The 24,858-nt window shown below is 42.2% G+C and overlaps 1 protein-coding gene across 4 annotated transcripts; it reads left to right on the forward strand.

Annotated features, from left to right (window-relative positions):
• Nucleotides 1-1,790: 1,790 nt before the first annotated feature.
• On the forward strand, nucleotides 1,791-22,894 carry LOC311040506 (poly(rC)-binding protein 3-like; the record flags this gene model as incomplete). 4 transcript variants are annotated; one of them, XM_084050832.1, is made up of 12 exons in its annotated part: nucleotides 1,791-1,868; nucleotides 4,982-5,005; nucleotides 5,119-5,151; nucleotides 5,918-6,034; nucleotides 6,752-6,883; nucleotides 9,522-9,650; nucleotides 11,906-12,049; nucleotides 14,017-14,058; nucleotides 16,942-17,020; nucleotides 20,365-20,423; nucleotides 21,897-22,066; nucleotides 22,840-22,894. In XM_084050832.1, 12 exons carry the CDS (start codon nucleotides 1,791-1,793, stop codon nucleotides 22,892-22,894), a joined length of 1,062 nt encoding a protein of 353 aa, XP_083906958.1. The 4 variants fall into 4 exon arrangements, with proteins under 4 accessions (XP_083906958.1, XP_083906959.1, XP_083906960.1 ...); XM_084050833.1 differs by having other exon boundaries at nucleotides 20,371-20,423; XM_084050834.1 differs by having other exon boundaries at nucleotides 16,945-17,020; nucleotides 20,371-20,423.
• Between the last annotated feature and the right edge of the window lie 1,964 nt (nucleotides 22,895-24,858).

The raw sequence follows: 24,858 nt of genomic DNA on the forward strand, positions 1-24,858 counted from the left end.
GGAGTAAAAGTATAATATTTGCCTCTGAGGAAGTGGAGTAGAAGTAAAAGTATTGGAAATACTGAAGTAATGTACAAATCCCTCAAAATTGTACTTAAGTACATTTACTTAGTTACTTTACACCACTGATTGTTACCATTTTAAATCTGACCTGAGAGAAACCCATTCGACTCCTCGCCCAGGCTACAGTGACTGCAGGTCTGCTGCCACTCTTGTTTACCTTAAAACACAACTACATTACATTACATTACAGTCATTTAGCAGACGCTTTCATCCAAAGCGACTTACAATAAGTGCATTCAACATAGGTAGGGAACGAAACTACTAATCACCAGAAGCATTAAGTGCATTCTCTTCTAAAACAAGCTATGGTAAAAGTGCAATATATCAGCTACCTACTTTCTTAAACAGATGAGACAAATAGGAAAACCAAATGAGCAAGAGCTAAAACAAATAAGTGTATCGAATAAACAAGATCCAATAAAGCAATAAAACAAGAGCTCGTACAACTAGTTAACGAGAAGTAGGCAAGGCGAAGAGGAAGGGTAGTGTTTCCTGAAGAGGTGGGTTTTCAGCCTGCGGCAAAAGATGGACAGACAGTGACTCTGCTGTCCTGACATCAGTGGTGAGTTCATTCCACCACTGTGGGGCCGGAACAGAAACCAAACTAAAAGACCTCTCTGTTTGCCGCTGCCTTTAATTGAGTTATTTTCCCTTTTTCTCTTCTTTTCTCTTCTGCACTGCATCTGTACTATTGTATTCTCTTGTTTTAATGCATCCTGATGTCATTTTTATATATTTTTTTTATTGTGTTTCCATCGCTTGATGTTCTGTGTAAAGCACATTGAATCGCCCTGTTGTTGATGGGTAGTACATCACTGTGTTCCGACCCCCGCCTGTCGCGTTGTCCTAGTAGTGCGCCCGATCGTCCTCCATCGGCGTGTGAAGGCCGGACGGCCACGAAACCGTTTTGGCGTGGAAGTGACACATCATCATGGACCATTAAACCATGTGAAGAGACTTTTTCGCTGAGTGTGACCCTTTCCTTTTAACCCATTAAGACCGGGAACGCATCTGTGTAATTTTTTTAGATCTCTTTGGGATATTCAAAAATAGCAGATCTACAAGCTCGTAGCGCGGCACCGAGTGCCGCGCTATGAGCTTGTAGATCTGCTATTTTTTTAGAAAATAAATCGTGAAAATGTGTGCAAATCTTAGAATGCGTGTACATCTTTATCTGAAATCTTTGCTTCTGGAAGGGTCCCTGCAACAACATAGTTTGAGATGGGGGGTCCGCGGCCAAATACATCTAATTTCGAGGGTTCCTTGACATGAAAAAAAGTTTGAGAACCACTGAAAAAACTGCTAGGATTTAGACATTTGTAGAATCCCCCAGAAGTAAAGATTTGAGTTAAAAATGAAAAAATATATACATTCAAAGATTTGCACAAACTTTCACGATTTTTCAAAAAAATAGCAGATCTACAAGCTCATAGCGCGGCACTCGGTGCCGCGCTATGAGCTTGTAGATCTGCTAATTTTGAATAGCTAAAGAAATCTTAAGTGACACAGATGCGTTGCGGGTCTTAATTGGTTAATGAATGTATGATGATATATTTGCCACCTGATTGACTCTTAACGTTGCGTGGGTATTTGTGTGTCCTGTTCTCCTTACCTTACCAGGTGACCGGTTGGCTGTATACCATCCCGCACACATCCCGTTGGCCCCTTGGGACTCCTTTTTCTTTTTCACGTGACCACGCCCCTTCCTTCACATCCAATCCCGCGACATGGAGCCCATCAAGGTCCAATCCTCCGAAGGCGGACTGAACGTCACCCTCACCATCAGACTCCTGATGCATGGCAAGGTACAGTAGGGGAGAACACACAATGAACCCTTAAGTATTCATTTACTCATTTGTAACTCTGAGAGGGTACAAATGTAGCCAAGTGGACCCGGAAGGGTCCACTTGGCTACATTTGGAACTATTCACAAAATAAAAATAAACAGCAAAAACACATAGTAGCCTACTGCATACGGCATGTGTATATTTGGGGCAGCAGTGGCCTCTTTTGGGCAATTCAAAAATAGCAGATCTACAAGCTCAAAAAGTGGCCTACTTTTTCATGTCAAGGACCCCCAAAATTGACACTTATTAGCCCGTGGACCCCCATTTCAAAAGATATGCCAGGGACCCCCATAAGAGAAGAATTTTTTTACGGCTCTAGCAGTAATTCTTAACCATTTTAATTTCAAGGACCCCCAGTTTGACATGCATTAAGGCTACGGACCCCCATTTAATGGCATTTCTATCACTTGGACCGCAATTTATATTGTAAAATCTATGTCAATTTAACTCTGAGAGTTACCCTAACGGGTCCATTTGGTTCCATTTCTACACTCTCAGAGTTACAGACCCATAAGGGTCCATTTGGTGCCTAATCTATCATTTAGCTGGGGACCCCCTGGAACTCCCTCAAGGACCCCAGGGGGTCCCCGGACCCCACTTTGAGAACCAATGGCCTAAAGGTCAGAGGAGCGTACTTGTTGCCGGAAGGTTCCAGGTTCGATTCCCCGGACCGGCAGAATAAAATCTGTGTGGAGAGGTGAATGGCCACCACTTATCCGTCCGCCCCAACACCGTTGAAGTGAGCAAGGCACCTAACCCTTGAGCAAGGCACTGACTGAACCCCCAACTGCTCCAGTGGAGCTGCTCAGTGGCCAACAGTATAAGACGTACTGTATACGGGTCAGCACCCACGTTTTAATATGTGTTTCTACGTGTGTGTGTGTGTGTGTGTGTGTGTGTGTGTGTGTGTGTGTGTGTGTGTGTGTGTGTGTGTGTGTGTGTGTGTGTGTGTGTGTGTGTGTGTGTGTGTGTGTGTGTGTGCAGGGCATTGCTGGCAATGAGCACTTACTAATAATAATGTGTATGTACACAAATTATTAATATCAGTAATACTAAAAATGATAAACCTATGTTACAGCACCTTTCTAACATCATTGTTTACAGAGTGCTTTACAAAACACAGACCAAAATTAAACAGAACATCTCACAATCCTGGTGTTGTGGTGGTGAGGCCAACATTGTTCTGCCCGGTTCTACTCAGTGGCTGGAGCAATTGATCTGAATTTGCACACAGCCATTGACCATTACCATGTGCACCTAACAGCGAAGCCCGTTTTTCGATTACACAAAATCTCAGCTGTTTAATAGCGTTTTTTGTGTTCGCTGGCTCCCGGGTTGCCAGATCATGTGCGCATATCCCCCCACGGGTATGGTCTAGTACAGTGGTTCTCAAAGTGGGGTCCGGGGACCCCCAGGGGTACTTGAGGGGGTTCCAGGGGGTACCCAGCTAAATGATGGATAGGAACCAAATGGACCCTTATGGGTCTGTAACTCTGAGAGTGTACAAATGGAACCAAACGGACCCTAACGGGTCCATTTGGTTCCATTTCTACACTCTCAGAGTTAAGTTAACATTGATTTTACAATATGAATTGGGGTCCCAGAGATGCAAATGCCATTAAATGGGGGTCCGTAGCCTTAATGCATGTCAAACTGGGGGGTCCTTGAAATTAAAATGGTTGAGAATCACTGCTAGAGCCGTAAAAAATAATCTCCTCTTATGGGGGTCCCTGGCATATCTTTTCAAATGGGGGTCCGCGGGCTAGTAAGTGACAATTTGGGGGTCCTTGACGTGAAAAAGTTTGAGAACCACTGGTCTAGTAGTTAACAATAAAATAAGGATATGGAAAGGAAAACAGGGACAAAGACAGAGAGAGAACCCTGTCCATGGTGCTGAAGTTTAGTTAAGATGTGTGGAATGTAGATAGATGAGCGCTGTCTACTGTGCTGCTTAGCTACGTGGCTCAATGTGCTCATGATATAAAGCAGAGATTCTCAACCTGTGGGCCAATGTTTTTGAAATGTTCAAATGGGCCCTCTGATCCATAAAATGTTGAGAACCCCTGATACGACGCCGATTCTGGCGCTGAAGCTTAATTATGCATGTAGAAATAGGAGTGCTGTCCATGGTGCTGAATATGACCGCTCCTTCTCCATCTTGTTTTTTACAATGCTTCTATAGACCTTTTTCGCAGCAGCCACTGACATACAGATTTGAGGGTAAACACAGATGTTACCAAATGACTGATTAATGCATGCAAACAATAGACTTTTTGACCTGAAAGGAACACGACCTAAACCACTTAAGCCCTATTTGTGTGAGTGCCTATAATGGCATGCACAACATAGGGAAGGCAGGGTGAAAGTGGTGAACACATTGATTGCCACGATATTAAACATAGTTTTCTATCCCCTTGCCAGCGTATAATTACCTAAATCCGATGATATTTGAAACGCCGTGGAACCGACATTGTGTCCCAAAAACACAAACAAAATAGTCCCCGTGGGTTAGCGGAGGGATCTGTGTATCCATAGCCACGATCCGCCATTATGGGGCTTCGGCCCGCTGAAAACTAGTGGTTTTCAATGCAAAAAAAAGAAACTGAGTTACAGCTGTTTTTCTGAAAATCCCAAACAGGAAGCGGATGGCTTCCTGTTTTTTTGGAACGACGTCACATCCACATTCTACTTCTCTGAGTGACGATCGATCATTCCAAAGCTGTGTTAGGTCGCCCCTTGTGGAATTTTCCAAAAGAAATTAAAGAACGCATCAATGCGATCTTGGCAATCAATGTGTTAATATACTTGATAAAAAGTTCTATTTTCTTAGTCATGTACAACGCAGCAAACCACAAAGTCAACTACCCTGTATAGAGACCTTGCTTTGCCAATAAACCTTTCTAAATATTAATTAAGTCACTCTGCCAAAGCAAATAAGGTTGAGTTTCATTGTGAACCATGACCGGGCAATGAACCCGTCACAAGAGAATCAATACAATAAATGTGACCCTGGTTTTCTCATTCCCTATGGGGGTGCATTGTACTCACGCTGGCTTTGTTCTCTTCCGCAGGAGGTTGGGAGCATCATTGGAAAGGTACGCATCATCTGCATGAACACAAAACACCTGACAATGTAAAAGGACATCATTTCAGTGACACAGCAGTTATACAATGTTTCATTGATGTTCCTTTCCTTTTCTTTTTCCAGAAAGGAGAAACGGTGAAGAAAATGCGCGAGGAAGTACGTTTCTTTTTTTATTGATTGTATACTTTATTAGTCAGATACGTAAACAGCACGTGGTACGGTAGGACATTAAAGCAAAAAGCACAAAAAGTCCTGGACTTTTTTCAATCGTGGTCCTATGTATTAATTAATTAATAAACATAGCAAACAAATATTAGCACAATAATACATGTCATCAACAAATACAAACACTACACAGCACAGTATGAACAAAAGAGATGGGAAAATTACATTTATCTCCTGGTAGATGTTTGCTCAGGCCAAGTAAAGTTGCTCTGCATCATGAACTTATCCACATGACCCGTTCTTGTCCTACATGGGCAACTGGCGGCCCGGGGGCCCCACCTTCACTTAATGTGGCCCACAGGTTAATATTGGAATACTAATATATTATTGATTTCAGCTGTTACAATGAAAATAAATACAAATGTTACTTTTTAGGATTCCAATTAAAAAAATAGCAAAAAAGAATTCAAGATTCCTATTCAAAAGTAGCAAAAATAGCAGATCTACAAGCTCAAAACACGTCGCATGCTTGTAGATCAGCTATGTTTGCTACTTTTGTGAGACATACTAGAATGACTAAGTAGGGCATTCATTTACGAAAAAGGTGAAAATATGGAGATAAGAGGTGTCTGCCCGACAGTACGCAACACTATGCAATGTGGCCCCCTGGAGTGAGTTTGGAAATATAGTGGCCCTCTCCATCATCAAAGTTGCATCACCCCTGTCTTAACAAAGTCTTTTTTTTCCCCATATGCAGAGCGGTGCCCGTATCAACATCTCAGAGGGAAACTGTCCCGAACGCATCGTCACCATCACAGGGCCGACAGACGCTATCTTCAAGGCCTTCGCCATGATAGCCTACAAGTTTGAGGAGGTACTGGAACAGTCAAACTTCTGTCAGTCTGTCCCCAGAATATTTCAATAACAATAGTTTGCCCTACATGTCCTGTTCTACAGCGTGTCTGTAGAGAAACTTCAGCTGTGTACTGGAATTCAAAACAGTTCTCTGGCCCTGTACGTTTGGGAGGTGAATGTACTGTTTGGAACCCTGTTAAAAACCCTATACTAAGTTGACTAGGGCAGCAGTTCTCAAACTTTTTCATTGTCAAGGACCCCCAAATTGATGCGGACCCGCAGCTCAAAAACATTTTGTGCCATGGACCTCCAGAAGCAAAGATTTGAGTTAAAAATGTTCGATTGAAAAAAATAATACATATATAGAGATGTGCACAAATTGTCACAATTTTTCTAAAATAGCAGCTTGTATATCCGCTATTTTTGAATAGCCAAATATGGTTAAAGTGGTTAAATTGATTGTGCCACTATATTAACACATTTTGCAAATCCACGCCTTCAGCACTTAAATGGAATTGCTATTTCCGGTGTATTATTATGTCCCTGTTTAGAATGGCCGTTTTTTTTTATCATGTCCCCGTTTAGAATGGCCACAGCGGAGGGGACAAATTATTTCTTGTACCCATTTTTTGTCCTGGTCTGGTAAGCCACTCGCTCCCAGACGAACACTAACTGAACATTGTGTGAAGACCAAAGTATCTGTCTGAGCCAGGCTTGTTTTTCATCTCCCCCCCAGGACATAATCAACTCAATGAGCAACAGCCCAGCCACCAGCAAACCCCCTGTCACCCTGAGGCTTGTTGTCCCGGCCAGCCAGTGTGGCTCCCTCATTGGTAAAGGTGGCTCAAAAATCAAAGAAATGAGAGAGGTGGGTTTTGTGATGAAATGCGGCTGTAGCAGTGTTGGTTTCGTCAACTAAAACTGAATAAAAACTAAGCTATGATGACTAAAACTGGGATATATTGACAATTTCGTCAACAAATAAAAACTACACTAAAACGTTTGTAGTGTGAGTGGAGAAGAGATCTAGTAGAACTAGGACATGTCATTTTATGCTTGGTTGCACTCGGGTGTTGCGCTCTGAAAATAGCAGATCTACAAGCTCACAATGCGTCGCGCTGCGACGCGTTGTGAGCTTGTAGATCGGCTATTTTCAGCATGCAACCAAGTGTAAAATCAGCCATTATTATGACGCCATCAAGGCACCGCCACAATACATTTTAGTCGACTAAAAATAGACCACACCTAAAACATTTCAGATGACTAAAATATGACTAAAACTAAATGAAATTTGATTCAAAAAGACTATGACTAAAACTGGCTGTCAAAATCAACACTGCGGCTGTGTTGTGCCTTTCGGGAAGCGTTTGAGCTCTTCGTGGAAATGAGAAAAAGGAAAACGACGTCTGATTCAATTCCACAACAAAATGGATTTTTTTGCGCTACAGCATCTACAGATAAGAGTTCGACACACAGTGTGAACTTACAAACGTGAACGTTTTCGGATAATAACAAGATGGAGGAGCATGACAGCTGCTCTGTGTGTGTGTGTGTGTGTGTGTGTGTGTGTGTGTGTGTGTGTGTGTGTGTGTGTGTGTGTGTGTGTGTGTGTGTGTGTGCATGTCTGAATGATTTCAGACATCGTTGCTTATCATTACCCATAAAATAACATGAATAAAAGATTAGTAGAGATACTTATGTGGCCTATTGGCAGCGTGCACAACAAATTTCACACTGATCGGTGCTGCAGTTTGTGAGATTAGACATACAGACAGACAGACACACAGACCCTCTTATAGATTAATAGACTCCCCCGGATCGCTATAGTTAAACCGATACACTGTTATGTTTTATGTCCATTTTACTACTAGCTGCTATAACAACCACATTTCCCCCAAGAGATCCTTAAAAGTTATATCTCAATCTTAAAGCCATATCTTATAATGATTATATTGACCTTGCTTGTAGTGCTGTATTAGGTTGAAGGTCCTTTGTAAGCGTCAAAGCAACCCTTAAACTAAAGGATGCAGCAGGCAATAAATCATATTTTTTTAAAGGGGGAATGCTAATGGTTAGAACGGACCCAGTTTGAACCCAATGAAACATTTGATCCGAGATGCAACTTGATTTTGCAGGTCTTGTAACTTGTATTCCCTCTTATATTCTTTCTATATTTAGACAATACAACAAAATGTAATTGTCCTGCAATATAGATACTATACTAGTCAAAAATGTACGTTTGATACATTTGTCTCCGTCATGTCCAACAGGGAACCTCCCCCCTGTCAGGTGACTAGAAGGTCAGTTGGCTCTCACGCATTGAAGGAGGCATGAGCTCGGCCCTGGGCATCCCTAGGCTGGTGGGGGGAGTGTAGCGCCCAGGATCACTTAGAAAATTGGCACCGGGTGAAAAAAAAAGGGTTACAAAATCGAGGGATACAAAAATGTAAGCAAAAATCACAGATCTAAGCGCCGTGTTTCGAGCTTGCGGTTCTGCTACTTTTAATGCTTTCGTGCGACGCTGTAGTAGGATCAAGTGGTCACCACCAAGTGGTCAAACTGTAGGCGTTAATTTAGGAAAAAACACACAAAGTTAGAATAAGGAGATAAGATGCTTCTGCCCGACAGCACAGAACAAGTCCTGACGTCACTTTCCACAGGTTCATGGCTTTACTTGTTGTATTGATATCCTCATTGGGGAATCTTCTTAAATCGCTTCATATAGACAGGTTTCCTGTTAGTAAACATTGAGAGGAATATGACCGCGCAGCTGCGGGGGGAAGCCTATGGGTGCGTTTGGAAATTACGCACCGGAGCACACTCGCCTATTAGTTTGTATTGGCCAGTGCGCTCACTGCCGCTCAGGGCTGTATTTTCGAACGCGCCTTCCACCCCCAGGCATGCGCAGATTGCGCATTCTGCTTTGTGATGACGTCGCTCGGAAACCCGTCTATAAGAACTGTGTTCCAAAAATAAACACACCACCCTGGCGTTTTTACTCATATGGATATGAAGCATCGACTGAAAGTGTAAATGTACACATTTACCCAAAGAGTAACACAATATAAACACTAGAAACGAGTCAAACAACCCAAAGACTACATTTACCATGAACGCGGCTGCTGTAGGGACAGTGATTTCACACCCGGAAGTTGTAGTTCTTAACACTTTTAAGGCAGAATTAATTCCATTTTCGCCAGAAACAGGCTGTATCAAATATGAATGAATATCATAAACGATGCAGAGCCACCCCACTGACAAAAACGCCAGGGTGGTGTGTTTATGTTTGGAACACATAGTTCTTATACGACGTGACCTAAGATTCCCAAATGGGGATTTCAACACAAAAAATAAAGCCACAAACCCGTGGAACAGCGCCCTCTAGTGGCAGTCTAGTGGCAGTGACGTCAGACTTCGGCGCTCTATTGTGTATTCTTCTTGATTTTACTGTGTTGTTTTTGAGTCGTAATATTCTAACCTCCTCTCCTCCTCCTGCCCTCCTCCAGTCGACAGGCGCTCAGGTCCAGGTAGCAGGTGACATGCTGCCTAACTCCACGGAGCGCGCTGTCACCATCTCGGGTGCCCCGGAGGCCATCATCCAGTGTGTCAAACAGATATGTGTGGTGATGCTGGAGGTAATTTTTTGACAGGAGAGAGAGTGCAAGATAAGAATACTAAAAAACAAAGAAAAGAAAAAAAAACAACATCATACCTTCTCGTTGACCCATTCAATCCGGGAAACGCATGTCTTTCATTTAAGATCTCTTTTTGGCTATTTAAAAAAATAGCAGATATACAAGCTCATAGCGCGGCACCGAGTGCCGCGCTATGAGCTTGTAGATCTGCTAATTTTTTTGGGGGGAAATATCGTGAAAATGTGTGCAAATCATTGAATGTATATATTTTTAAAGCCAACATTTGTAAAATATTTTCGTTCCGAAGCAAAGATTTGAGTTACAAATATATATATATATTCAAAGATTTGCACAAATGCTCACGATTTCAAAAATATAGCAGATCTACAAGCTCATAGCGTGGCACTCGGTGCCACACAATGAGCTTGTATATCTGATTATCATTGTCCAGCTGAAATTGATTTACCAGGTAAACAATAGACAATATGTAAACACACCAATACATATTGTTAATTAATATTACCTTCAGCTGCGTTGGCCTGTCAAAATGGCTGCTTTGGAAAGACACTGTAAATGAAAGAGAGAGGTTTCTTGTTTACAAACATTACTGTGTGTGTGTGTGTGTGTGTGTGTGTGTGTGTGTGTGTGTGGCCATTCAGGGGGCAAAGCCACTTTTGACCCGAAACGTGCACAGCTGGAACTGATTAGACTCTAATCAGCTGTGCATGATTACAATTAGCCAGAGCAATGAGCTGCAGTGCGTGATCAAGTGACCTTAACCCATTAAGACCTGAAGCCGAAAATGTCTTCTACGTTTTCTGAAAAAAACGTAGGTTTCTATATCAGTGGGGCTCAAACTTTTTCATGTCAAGGACCCCCAGAATTATATGTATTTGGCCGCCGACCCCCAGCTCAAAATACTTCCAAGGGACCCCCAGAAGCAAAGCTTTGAGTAACAAAAGGTTGCTTTAAAACAATATATATATATATATTCAAGATTTGCGCACATTTTCATGATTAAAAAAAAAATAGCAGATCTATAAGCTCGTATCGCGGCACTCGGTGCCGCGCTATGAGCTTGTATATCTGCTATTTTTGAATAGCCAAAGTGTAAAATAATGCTTCTTTTTTAGCTCAAATCAAAAAGTGACACAGATGCGTTCCAGACATTCCTGATATAGGCGGTCCCCTGATATACTGTAAAGTGTGCTGCCCCCTACTGGCCCCTAGTTGCACAGAAATATCTCTGTAGTAGAAATAAGGGTTCCCAAACGTGCGGCATTGTTTGCCTCTTTCTTGCATTATATTTGACAATTTGGCCCATTTGGTATCAAAAAGGTCTTGAAAGTCATTACATTGTAACTTTATAAATGTGAAGATACCCTGTATAGACGAATCCACAGACGCGCTGCCCGTAGGCAGCCATGGCTGCGGTGTCAACGCTCCGCACCGCGACTCCGCAGCAATGGCCGCCTACAGGCAGCTACAGGCAGCGCGCCTGTGGATTTGGCTATACACTTACTGTACGTTGGTTTGTTTACTGTTGAGTGAGAAAAGAAACAATGTTGCACATTAGGCTAATCATCTGGGGGACCGCCCCCAAATTAATTTGGGGACCCCCAGTTTGGGAACCACTGATAAGTGCATGTTTCAACGCTGTGTAATTTGATGTACTGCAGGGTGTGTGTGTGTGTGTGTGTGTGTGTGCGTGCGTGCGCGTGCGTGCGTGCGTGCGTGTGCGTGCGTGTCACAGGTTTTCCTATAAAGTCACTGACCCTTATTCTGTAACGCTCACTTCTTTTCACTTCTTTACTCTCAATTCTTTCTTTCCTTAAAAACTCACTCACTTTTTTCTTCTCTGTCCCCCTTCTCACTTTTCTTCTTATCGTTTTAATTTTCCTCTATTGTTTTCTCTGTGCACGTACTTTTTAACGTAACGCTCTAATTTACGCTCCGTCCTACGAAGGCGTGGCCGCGCGCGGAAACAGCAGATTTACAAGCTCGCGTCGACGACAACGGGGCGTCGTCGTCGTCGCCGCGAACGCTTGTAAATCGCCTATTTCCGGCGACGCGCAACACCGGCGTACGATGAAGCATGAATCAGGCTTAACACTTCTTCTCCACGTCTCTCACCGACCAACCCCCCCCCCCCCTACCCCCCCCCCCACTCTCCACCCCCCACCCCGACCCCTCTGCTCTGCTCCTCCAATCCCCCCGACCTCCCCCCACCCTCCCTCCCTCCCTCCGACCCCCAGTCCCCACCGAAAGGTGCCACCATCCCGTACCGTCCCAAGCCGGCTTCCACCCCTGTCATTTTTTCAGGTGGCCAGGTAAGGGCGGACCCGCTGGGGGCTTCCACGGCGAACCTCAGCCTCTTACTGCAGCACCAGCCACTGCCTGTTAGTGTCACGTCCAGGTTTCTTTTAAACACTTTCCCCCCTCAACACCCCCCCACCCCCCCGCTCCTCTCCCCCGTACCTCACTCACAGTGGTGGAAAAAGGACCCCCCTTTTTTTTTTTTACTTAACACATTGGGTGCCAAACACGGTCTGAACCGTGTTTTCACAGAGTAGCACTTCGGTGCCAAACACGGTCTGAACCGTGTTTTCACAGAGTAGCGCTTCGGTGCCGAACACGGTCTGAACCGTGTTTTCACAGAGTAGCGCTTTGGTGCCGAACACGGTCTGAACCGTGCTTTCAGTCGCTTTTGTTTTTTTCGTTTTTTTCCGCACAGGAGGGGCTGGAGCAGCTCTGGAATCACCCACGGTGATTCTGACAAGGAAGGGCCTTATAGATCACCGTGCCGAAAAAAAAGGCTCCCCATCCGCTTCCGTTCTATCTCCTTCTCTAAAACCCCTATAACTCCGAAACTTTTTATGTTGGGGAAAACGACTCATTTTGTACGTGCGATCGCTGCGCCATTGTGACCCGCGTGAAAGATGTTATCGTTCCAGGCGTTAGCCAGGACTATCGTGCAAAATGCACGCATGCTTTGTTTCACATGGAATGCACGTCGTGGAGTCTACAGCTTAAACAGCGCCGCGCAGCTCAACGGTGAGATTTCTGGCACCGAACGTAATCTGTTATTATAAGATTCTGGCACCGAATGTGTTAAAAAACTACTTTTTTTCTATTGATTAGTCACCCCATGGAGACTTGAATTCATGGATACGTTTTAGTTTTTAGCAGCGGGTTCCGGTAGGAGACACAAAGAGTCTCCTTTGTGTCTCCTACCGGAACCCGCTGCTCGCCATCAAATTATTGGCTTATAGGAATGTGACATGTGTGAATAAAAATAAAACAAATCCATGAATTGAAGTCTCCATGGGCTGAGTAATCCATAGAAAACGAGTTATTTTTTGGGGTGAACTATCCCTTTAAGTAAAAGTATCCATTGTGTAGAAATACAGTATTCAAAATGTACTTGAGTAAAAATCAAAGTACAGAAGTACTGGCATAATAAAATTGTATATGCAGAATGCTCCATTTCACACGTTTTTTTAATGTATGAAAATCCTTTGAAAATAGCAAATCTACAAATTAGAGCTTCGACTGAAGAGCTTATACTGTAGATCGGCTATTTTCAAATAGCCAAAGTATATAAGGCTGAAGTCTGTATGTTTTGTAATAATAATCAAAATCTGCAAAGTAACTAGTAACTAAAGTTTGCAAATAATTGTAGTGGAGTAAAAGTACAATATTTGCCTCTGAGATGTAGTGGAGTAGAAGTAAAAGTATTGAAATTTTAAAATGCTTCAGTACAGTAAAAATACCTCGAAAGTGCACTTAACTACAGTGCTTGAGTACATGTACTTGGTTACTTTTCACCACTGCTCACTCACTACCTCACTGAAATTGCCCCAAACCACTTCTTCCCCACAAAAGGCCAGTCCATTGATTCCCAGACCTCAATGACTGTAGCCTTTGTTTGTTTGTTTGTTTGTTTGTTTGTTTATTTTCACTTACAACCAGTGGTGGAAAAAGAACTCAATTGTTTTACTTAAGTAAAAGTATCAATACTGAAATGTAGAAGTACTCTATTACAAGTAAAAGTACTAAAGTATTGGTATCAAAATGTACTTAAAGTACCAAAACTAAGTAGTAAAATGTTAGAAAATAGCACATCAACAAGCTCACAACGCGTCGCACCGCAGCGCGTTGTGAGCTTGTTGATGTGCTATTTTCAAACACGTTGTACAAACCGATACCAATACTGCCTGACGACAGCAACGATATATACAAGCCAAGGCTTTTTGTTGTCGTTTGTGTTTCATCTAAACGTGCATACCAAGTAGCTACTATAAGAGACAATGACGAATGAGCTCCGACGTGGCATGACATGACGTTTGTCTCTCCTCGTTCACAGGCCTACACCATCCAAGGACAGTACGCCATCCCTCATCCAGATGTGAGTGTTAACCCCACGAGGCAGCGCTCTCGCTCTCTCTCTCTCTCTCTCTCTCTCTCCATATCTCTCTCTGTCCTTCTCTCTCAAGTTGTGTCTAACATTTGCACTCGTTCCTATCCCATTAATATTAATATCAGCCGCGGCGGCTTTTGTCCTCCCCGTAGCCTGTGTCTGCTTATAACTCTGAGATATGACTCACATGCTCCACTAGCCCCTCTCTCCCGCCGTCTGTTTGGCGTCCCACGTCACAGGGGAGGGGGCTGTTTTTTGAACCCGGGGGCTATACAGAGAACCGTGGGCAAACAAAGCAAGAATAATGAAAGACACATAGAGTCTGGGATATTTATTCTCTATATATCAACAGTGAGGTAATCATAAGGATAGGGATTGATTTTAGCAGAGATAGATAGATAGATAGATAGATAGATAGATAGATAGATAGATAGATAGATAGATAGATAGATAGATAGATAGATAGATAGATAGATAGATAGATAGATAGATAGATAGATACACTACGACCAAGCTAAAGTCTGGCACCGCTCCGCTTGTGAATCCATTTCCTGCTCCCGAAGTCTGGGGGTGACCAATCAGGGCCCAGTGTTCAAATATGGGAGACTGTAATTGGTAGTTGGTTTGTAGGTCTAACCAATGTGTTGGTTGACATTGTCTTGATCCCGCCCCTTTGGGGGAAAAAATCCTCATAGAAGCACCAGACTCATATCCACGCATTGATATAGTCTGGCTACGCGAGGCTACTTTTACATACACAACCCCTCTCCCCCCAAACCTTTCATGTCAAGGCCTCACTAAGTTTCTATTCACCTCTTCCGCTCTCTCTTCTTTCCTGTTTCTCTCTCTCTCTCTCTCTCTCTCTCTCTCTCTCTCTCTCTCTCTCTCTCTCTCTCTCTCTCTCTCTCTCTCTCTCTCTCTCTCTCTCTCTCTCTCTCTCTCTCTCTCTCTCTCTCTCTCTCTCTCTCTCTCTCTCTCTCTCTCTCTCTCTCTCTCTCTCTCTCTCTTCTGTTTCGGTTCTCCTTCAACCTCTCTTTGTGTTTTTTACTTTTCCTCAGATCCACTCTTTACTCTGGTAGTGTTTCTGAGACCGACCTGTGTGTGTGTATGTATCAGCGTGTATGCGTGCCCATGCGTATGTGCGCGTGTGCGTGTGTGTGTGTGTGTGTGTGTGTGTGTGTGTGGGGGGGTAACAGGAAGAGTGGGCACTACGAAAAGGTGGGCACCAAGATGGAAAATTGGCTATTTTTCCCAAAATGTTAAAAAATGTAATATTTGGAAAATGGTCTTTGTTTTTTTATAACAAGGGTTATTTTATTAGTTTGTAATGATTAGGGATGTCCGATATTATCGGCCTCCCGATATTATCGGCCGATATTAGCATAAAAATTGATATCGGGAAAATATCGGTATCGGTTTTTGAAACTTTTTTTTTTTTTTTTTTTTTTTTGCTTTATAAATAAGTTACAGGAGTTCTTACTGTATATGGTGTGTGTGATATGAAATTTGAGCTTACCCTAATCACAATAATCCCCGCATATATCGGTATCGGTTGATATCGGTATCGGTAATTAAGAGTTGGACAATATCGGTATATCGGTTATCGGTAAAAAAGACAATATCGGACAACCCTAGTAATGATAATAGTTAAAATATGAGTGTTAAAAAAAATCATGTGTTGCTTTCTATCGTTATAATGAAGTTAGTGATTTTTAACTGGGGGGGCGGGGGCATTCGGTCCATTGGTAAATAGTCATGAACGCAGCCTCTGATTTCCGTGAAACTTTGTACACACATCCCCACTAGGCCAAGGAAGAAATGCCACCCTACATTTTTCAAATCAGCCTCATGGTGGCGCTGTAACAGGCAGATTCACGCTTTGGCCTATTTATAGGCCTAATTATAGGCTAAAACGTGAATCTGCCCGTTACAGTGCCACCATATTTTAATGATTATCATTACAAACTAATGAAATAACCCTTGTTGTAAAAAAACAAAGTTGTCCTTTAAGTGACGTTAGGTATACATGATTAGAACGTGCTTGAGCATTTGCCAATTAAGTACTACATTTGCAACAAATTGCTACAAAACGTGTTTATCCAATCATTTTGGGAATAAACAAGAAGGTGATAGGATAACTTTAGCTCTGATAACGATGTACCGTGCATGTTCAAATCATCTATACTTTACATCACTTAAAGGGATAGTTCAACCCCAAAATGACCTTTTTTCTATGGATCAGTCACCCCATGGAGACTGAATTCATGGATATGCTTTAGTTTTTGTCGCATTCCTAACCCGATCATTTGATGACCGGCAGCGGTTCCAGTAGGAGACACAAAGAGTCTCCTTTGTGTCTCCTACCGGAACCGCTGCCTACCGGTCCGCTGACCATCAAATTGTTGGCTTAGGAATGCGGCAAAAACAATATATATATATATATATATATATATATATATATATATATATATATATATATATATATATATATATATATATATATATATATATATATATACAGTATGTGTGGCAAATTGATAGAAAAAAAGGACATTTTTAGGTGAACTATCCCTAAAACCCATTAAGACCTGGAACGCATCTGTGTCATTTTAGATTTATTTGGCTATTCAAAAATAGCTGATATACAAGCTTGTATATCTGCTATTTATTTATTTTTATTTTTTATTTTTTCCGAAAAACTATTAGGATTTTTTTTTTTTTTTTTTTACATTTTGGACATAATAGCCAATTTTAGATCAAGATGCCCACTCTTCCTCAATGCCCGCTCGTTCCCGTATCCTGTGTGTGTGCACCTTGTTTTAACGATGACCTCTTAGCGCTGCTGTCAACCTCCTCTCCCCCCCTCCTCAGCAGTTGAGCAAGCTCCACCAGTTGGCTATGCAGCAAACCCCCTTTACCCCTCTTGGACAGACCACCCCTGCCTTCCCTGGTACGTACCTCTCTATCCACCACCTACACAACCACCACCACCACCACCACCCTCTCTTTACCGAAAAGCTCCTCTCTTCTCGTTTGTACCTGTAGAGACATACACACTCTCTTCCTCCTTTTTTCTATTTAACCCATTAAGACCAGGAACGCATCATGTGTTATTTTAGATTTTTAGTTATAACCGTTATTTCATACTTTGGTGCTCTTGAAAGATTGCAGATATACAAGCTCATAGCACCGAGTGCTGCGCTACGAGCTTGTAGATCTGCTATTAAAAAATAAAATCTTAATAATCTTTGAATATTATGTCTTTTTTAAAGCGAAAACTTTTAACTCAAATCTTTGCTTCTGGGGGATTCTACAAATGTCTTCTAAACAGTTTTTTTTTTAAACTTCAGTGGTTCTCAAACTTTTTCATGTCAAGGACCCCCAACATGATATGTATTTGGCCGCGGACCCCCCCCCCCCCCCCCATCTCAAAATATGTTGTTCCAGTGACCCCCCCCCCAGAAGCAAAGATTTGAGTAAAAAATGATTCGCTTTCAAAATATATATTCAAAGATTTGCAAAAAATTGCAAAAAAAAACAGATCTACAAGCTCATAGCGCACTCTGTGCTGCGCTATGAGCTTGCATATCTGCTATTTTTGAATAGCCAAAGTATAAAATAATGGTTAAAGTGGTTACACAGATGCGTTCCCGGTTTTAATGTGTTAATCTGTCTCTCTCTCTCTCTTGTTCTGTCTCTTTCACTCTCTGATGACAGAGAGTTGCATTCCAAAATGACACGTCCATCTAAGAGACATAATGACACGTCCATCTAAGAGACAAAATGACACGTCCATCTAGGAGACAAAATGACACGTCCATCTAAGAGACAAAATGACACGTCCATCTAAGAGACAAAATGACACGTCCATCTAGGAGACAAAATGACACGTCCATCTAAGAGACAAAATGACACGTCCATGTAAGAGGAAAAAGCAAATGAATACCAGAACGCTCGCCCCGAAACATGGTCCACCTCGGATCAAATCCGGTGACCTCGGAACGGTCGCCACCAGGCATTCCTAAACATAACCTCAGTAAACTATGCCTAAACCTAACCTTATAACGTACGCAACCTCAGTAAAACTATGCCTAAACCTAACCTTATAACGTACGCAACCTCAGTAAACTATGCCTAAACCTAACCTTATTCCTGAACGTAACCTCAGTAAACTATGCCTAAACCTAACCTTGTTCCTGAACATAACCTCAGTAAACTATGCCTAAACCTAACCTTGTTCCTAAACGTAACCTCAGTAAACTATGCCTAAACCTAACCTTATTCCTGAACATAACCTCAGTAAACTATGCCTAAACCTAACCTTATTCCTGAACGTAACCTCAGTAAACTATGCCTAAGCTTATTCATAAACTTAACCTCAGTAAAACTATGCCTTAACGGTTTAGGCATAGTTTTACTGAGGTTAAGTTTAGGGATAAGGATAGGTTTAGGCTAAACCGAACCTTATTCCTAAACGTAACCTCAGTACAACTTTGCCAAAACCTAAAATTATTCCTAACCTTATCCTTAAAGCGAATACAATAATGCAAGAACCGCTGGGGGTTCTTGCATTATTCTTCATTTGCTTCAGGGTCCGTAAAGAAAATGGGGGCGACTGTGTTTTGGGGCGAGCGGTAACCGAGCAAAGGAGTGAGCGAGAACGTTGGTTCGAGTGATAAGGCACATTTTACAGACGACGTCCACTATGTTGTGGGGAAGTTAGGTTAGTGTGTTAGCTAAAACGTTGGTTCTCAAAGTGGGGTCCGGGGACCCCCAGGGGTCCTTGAGGGAGTTCCAGGGGGTCCCCAGCTAAATGATAAGATAGTTAGGAACCAAATGGACCCTTATGAGTGTGTAACTAAGAGTGTAACTGAGAGTGTATGGAAACAAATGGACCTTAACGGGTCCATTTGGTTCCATTTGTACACTCTCAGAGTTAAATGAACATAGATTTTACAATATAAATTGGGGTCCCAGAGATAGAAATGTCATTAAATGGGGGTCCGTAGCTTAATGCGTGTCAAACTGGAGGTCCTTGAAATTAAAATGGTTGAGAATCGCTGCTAGAGCCGTAAAAATCTCCTCTTATGGGGGTCCTGGGCATATCTTTTCAAATGGGGGTCCGCGGGCTAATAAGTGTCAATTTGGGGGTCCTTGACATGAAAATGTTTGAGAACCACTGAGCTAAAAGACAAACCTATAATAGATGTACAGCATTTTGGAAATGAACTCTTGTATTCTTCTTCTTCGTCTTTTTCTCCTTCTTCGTCTTCTTCCTCCACTTTTTCATTTTCTTCTTCTCCGTCTGCTTCTTCTTCTTCTTTTTGTGGTTTTCCTCCTGATGGTGCTGATTGGTGCACCGTGCCATGTGACATGGCCTTCTGGTGGTGGTCTTCTCTTGTTGACGTTGAGGTCTCTTAAATTTTCCTTTTTGTCATTTTCTGTCTTCTGTGGTTTTCTTTTATTTTGTTATACTGTATCTTCAATTAAAGATTTCCCTTATAGCATCAATTTGAAATAGTTTATTTAATTTGTATTTTATTTGCATTTTCGTGGAGTGATGCAAATGACTCAAAGATGTTTGGTTTCCTTGTAGGAAATAAGTAGGAATTTGGAGGTGAGTTGTTGTGATATCGTCTCTGTCGGGTGGAAACCTCATTATTCATGTCCAAAAATGTTACGTTTCGGGATCCAATAAAAACCACACCCAGTGTGAAGAGAGTGGTGCCTTTGAATCAGTGTAACTGGTTGCATCCTTGTGTTGCAATCAGCTGCAGAGGCCGTGCTCAAACGGACGGACGGACCCACACACACGGTCAAGTGTAGGAGTGGCTGGCTGGCACCACTAAAAAAAAAAAAACAGCAAAAGTAGCAGATACACAAGCTAAAAAACACTTGTATATCTGCTACTTTTGATACTTTTGTGTGATCAAGCAGGGAATTAATTCCCGAAAAAAAATACAAAAAAGCTGGAATATGGAGATAAGAGGTTTCTGCCCGACAGCGACGATACACAGAGTGTGGAGGTTCTGCTCTCTGGACTGCAGCCAAACGGACACTGATGTCGCTGTGATGCTATTAGCTAAAAGCCAAGAAGAGCCTGTTTGACTGTGAAAAACACATGCGGCAACCCCTGAACCTTTTTTTTTGTTTTCTCGCCAAAACTCAAGTGCATTAAATCTGGTCCATCCAACGGTGTGCCAAACTCTACTGTTCTCTCCTCTCTGTCTCTCTGTCCCCCTCTCTCTCTCTCTCTTGCTCGCTCTCTCTCTCTCTCTCTCTTCCGGTGTTCAGCAGCAGGTTTGGATGCCAGTAACCAGGCCAGTACTCATGAACTCTCCATTCCCAATGATGTGAGTACATTGTTGTGCTGTTGTGAGTGTTGTGCAGTTAGTCGTATAGGGACCAGTGTTGATTTCGTCGACTAAAAACTATGACGAAAAATGTTCGTCGACTACCTTTTTTCACTGACAAAAACTCAATAAAAAATAAGCTACGATGACAAACTATGACTAAATATATTGACAATTTCGACAACAAATAATAACTAGACTAAAATGTTAGTGAGGGACGAGTGGAGGTGAGATCCAGTAGGACTAAAAGACGAGTCATTTTATGTGTGGTTGCGCTCCAGCTTTGCGCTCTGAAAATAGCAGATCTACAAGCTCACAATGCGTCGCGCTGCATCGCGTTGTGAGCTTGTAGATCTGCTATTTTCAGCATGCAACCAAGTGCAAAATCAGCCATTACGACTCCATCAAGGCACCGCCACAATACATTTTAGTCGACTAAATCAACTGTAGATTTAGTCGACTGTAATCTCCTGACATTTAGTCGACTAAAACTAGACTAACAGTAAAACATTTCAGATGACTAAAATATGAGTAAAACTAAACTGGAATTTTATTTAAAAAAACTATGACTAAAACCAAATAAAACATTTCTATCAAAATCCACACTAGTAGAGGACATTACTTTTCCCTACAGTACATTGGCTGCTCAGATGGTTCACGGGGGGAAAAGTGCGTTTAAAGACAGTTCCACTCCATGACATGTACACGTGTAGCCCTAAAATTAGGGAAAGCAAACCATAAAATGGTCAGTTACTTAAAACCAGTAGTTCTCAACGTGTGGGTCGGGACCCGGCATGATTTTTGGGGGTCCCCAGATGACAGTGAAGTGACCATTTAAGGACTTTTAAGACATTGTTAATACCTCAAAAAAGAAAAAAGACTATAACTGCATCAAAAGTAATCAACAAACTATACTAAACTAAACTGGTCAAACATTGTCAAAAAACATAAGAAAGAGGCAATCATTGTGAAAATAGCCGATCTACAAGCTCGCTGCCTATAATCTGCCTCTTGTGAGCTTGTAGATCGTCTATTTTCGCGATATTTCACTGTGGAACCGAGTCAAACTAAATGTAATGCCTGTAACTCCTACAATTCCAAGTGCTTGTCAGGGTGGGGGTCCCCAGTTCAAATATGATTATCTTGGGGGGTCCCCAGTTCAAATATGATTCTTTTGGGGATCCCCAGTTCAAACATGATTCTTTTGGGGGATCCCCAGTTCAAATATGATTATTTTGGGGGGTCCCCAGTTCAAATATGATTATTTAGGGGGGTCCCCAGTTCAAATATGATTATTTTGGGGTGTTGTGGCCTGAAAAGGTTGAGAACCACTGACTTAAGACTGTGGAGTTATTTTACTTATTCAGTTCCCAGTTGAATCCATCATTCACTGATCACAAGTAGCACGTGTCTATTATGTCATGTCATGCTGTCCCTGACCACGCTAACGTCCCACCGCCATTTTCTTCCCAGCTAATAGGCTGCATAATCGGGCGCCAGGGAACCAAAATCAACGAAATCCGTCAGATGTCTGGGGCGCAGATCAAAATTGCTAACGCCATGGAAGGGTCGTCGGAGCGCCAGATCACCATCACGGGAACCCCCGCCAACATCAGCCTGGCCCAGTACCTCATCAACGCAAGGTCAGGGGTCACTACATCTTGGATCCAAATATTGTACTTTTACTCCACTACATTTATTTGAAAACTTTAGTTACTAGTTACTTTGCAGATATGAATTATTACATTAAAAAACATACATTAACCACTTTAGCCCTATTTTATACCTAGGCTCACCCCTAAAAATGACTTTTTTCTATCGATCAGTCACCCATGGAGACTTTTGCATTCCTAAGCCAATAATTAGATGACCGGCAGCGGTTCTGGTAGGAGACACAAAGAGTCTCCGGACTCTTTGTGTCTCCGGACCGGTAGACCGCTGCCTACCGGTCCGTTGGTCATCAAGTTATTGGCTTAGGAATGCATCAAAAACCAGGGGTCCTTGAGGGGGTTCCAGGGGGTCCCCAGCAAAATGTGTGAATATAGCATCACAATCATTTTAAGCTTTTATACTTTGGCTATTCAAAAATAGCAGATCTACAAGCTCATAGCGCGGCACCGAGTGCCGCGCTATGAGCTTGTAGATCTGCTATTTTCGAAAAATCATGAAGATTCATGCAAATCTTTGAATATATTTCTTTTAAAGCGAACATTTTAACACAAATCTTTGCTTATGGGAGTCCCTGGCACAACATATTTTCAGATGGGGGTCCGCGGCCAAAATATATATCAATTTGGGGGTCCCTGGCATGACAAAGTTTGAGAAGCACTGCCTTAAAAAGTAACACATGTGCAGTACTTCATCCATCACTGACTGTCGTCTCCCTTTTTTTCAACATTCGTTTCCCGATCCCCAGGTTCCGAGATGTGGCGGCCATGTGGAACGACCCATCTTCCATGACCACTTCCTGAGTTCCCCAACTAATATATAACTGGCTCCTCCGGTCGGCCCTTTCCATCGACTTGACCAACCAACCTGCAGAACAACCCCAACCAAGACCTACGGACACTGGCTCTGGCTCTCTGAAAGAAAATCTAAAACAAAAAAAAAGAAACGACAACAAAAAAACAAAAACAAAAAACAAACACGAGCTTAAAAAGACTCTGCCCCGCCCCCTCCCGGCTGACTTCTTCTACAACAGGAAGGAGGGCGGGGCTAGGGGGCGGGGCTAGGCGCCTATTTCTTTCAGAGGGCCATAAATATGTAATAATCTCAGTTGATTAGGTTTCTTTTTTCTTTGTTTTCCGTTTTGTTTAGAGAACTGTTAAAGCATGTTGAATGTTTATTAGGGAAAACTTGTGTTAATCTTTTAATATTTTTCTTCACTCTTTCTTTCTTTCTTTCTCTATCTTTCTCTTTCTTTCGCCTCTCTCTCTCTCTATTTCTTTCTCTATCTCTGTCAGTGCTGCGTCATATACTGTAGAACATCAGTAACCATTTTAAAAGTATATTTAAGAAGAAAAAAAAAGTCATTGTTTTAAGGATTGACAGTTTTGTAGCGTAGTTTTATCTTCTTATCTTACATTAAGTACAGCTGCTCAAAGTGATGCTATCGGCAGATTGTGTGGTGGGATGTAGCCGACATACACACCTTTCTTATGAGATCTTTGAGATCTAATGTATTTGAATTGAACTGCTTTTTGAGTCCGACTCGCATCTTTGTCTCTACTTTCAGAATCGTATTCCGATCTCTAACCTTTGACTCTTCGCTGCATCACATGACCCTATTAAGACAGTGGTTCTCAAAAGTGGGGGTCCAGGGACCCTCAGGGTTCCTTGGGGGGGGGGGGGGGGGAGGGGGGGGGGGGCGTTCCGAATGGAGCCTACAGGCAGTGGTGGAACAAGTACTCAAATGTTTTACTTAAGTAAAAGTAGCAATACTGCAAAGTCCAGAATTCAAACTTTACTTGAGTAAAAGTACAAAGGTATTGGTATCAAAATGTACTTAAAGTAACAAAAGTAAAAGTACAAAAATGTTTGAAAATAGCAGATCTACATGCTCACAGCGCGTCGCGCTGCGACGCGTTGTGAGCTTGTAGATCGGCTATTTTCAGCACGCAACCAAGTGTAAAATCAGTCAATACGATGCCATCAAGGCACCGCCAAAACACATTGTATTAGACTAATTCAACTGTAGATTTAGTCGACTATAATCTAATGATATTTAGTCGACAAAAACTAGACTAAAAGCAAAACATTTCAGATGACCAAAATATGACTAAAACTAAATTGTATTCAAAAGACTATGACTAAAACTAAATCTAAACATGCTGTCAAAATCAACACTGCCATAAGGGTCCATTTTGGTTCCATTCGATGGGTCCGTTTTGGTTCCATTTGTAATACCCTTCAGAGTGATGAGGGTCCTTGAAATGAAAACGTTTGAGAACCACTGTTTTAAGCCAATGGTATCACTCCTATAGCCACCCGTTTCATGTTTATTTCCTCTATTTAACATTATTGCTTATATTGCATGTGTTCGTTGACGTAAAGTTGCGTGTTTGAGTAAGCCTGTTCAGTGTTTCGTGTGTTCCTTATGATGTCGTTGCGTCTTCGTGCTCCAAAACTTTTTCCGCGTAACGTTTCTTTCAACGCTTTTTGGCCGTTCACGTTCCAGTCCCTGCTCCCTCCCCAGATGAGATATTTTTTCCGACATAGGCTCCTTATTTATGGCAACAGTGATTATTAGTATATAGATGCATGAATGGAAATTAGTGGCACAAAAAAACAGTGGCTACACTGTAGCCTATCTATGATTGAAAACTAAAATGATTGTTTACTAACTCATAAGTATATAACGTTTTGTACAACGACTATAATTGTGGCTCGGCCACATTTTAGTCGACTACGCGGCGCTCATGCAATAGATTTTAAA

This window comes from Gymnoscopelus microlampas (genome assembly GCF_963454915.1).
Source record: "Gymnoscopelus microlampas genome assembly, chromosome: 24".
NCBI lineage: Eukaryota > Metazoa > Chordata > Actinopteri > Myctophiformes > Myctophidae > Gymnoscopelus > Gymnoscopelus microlampas.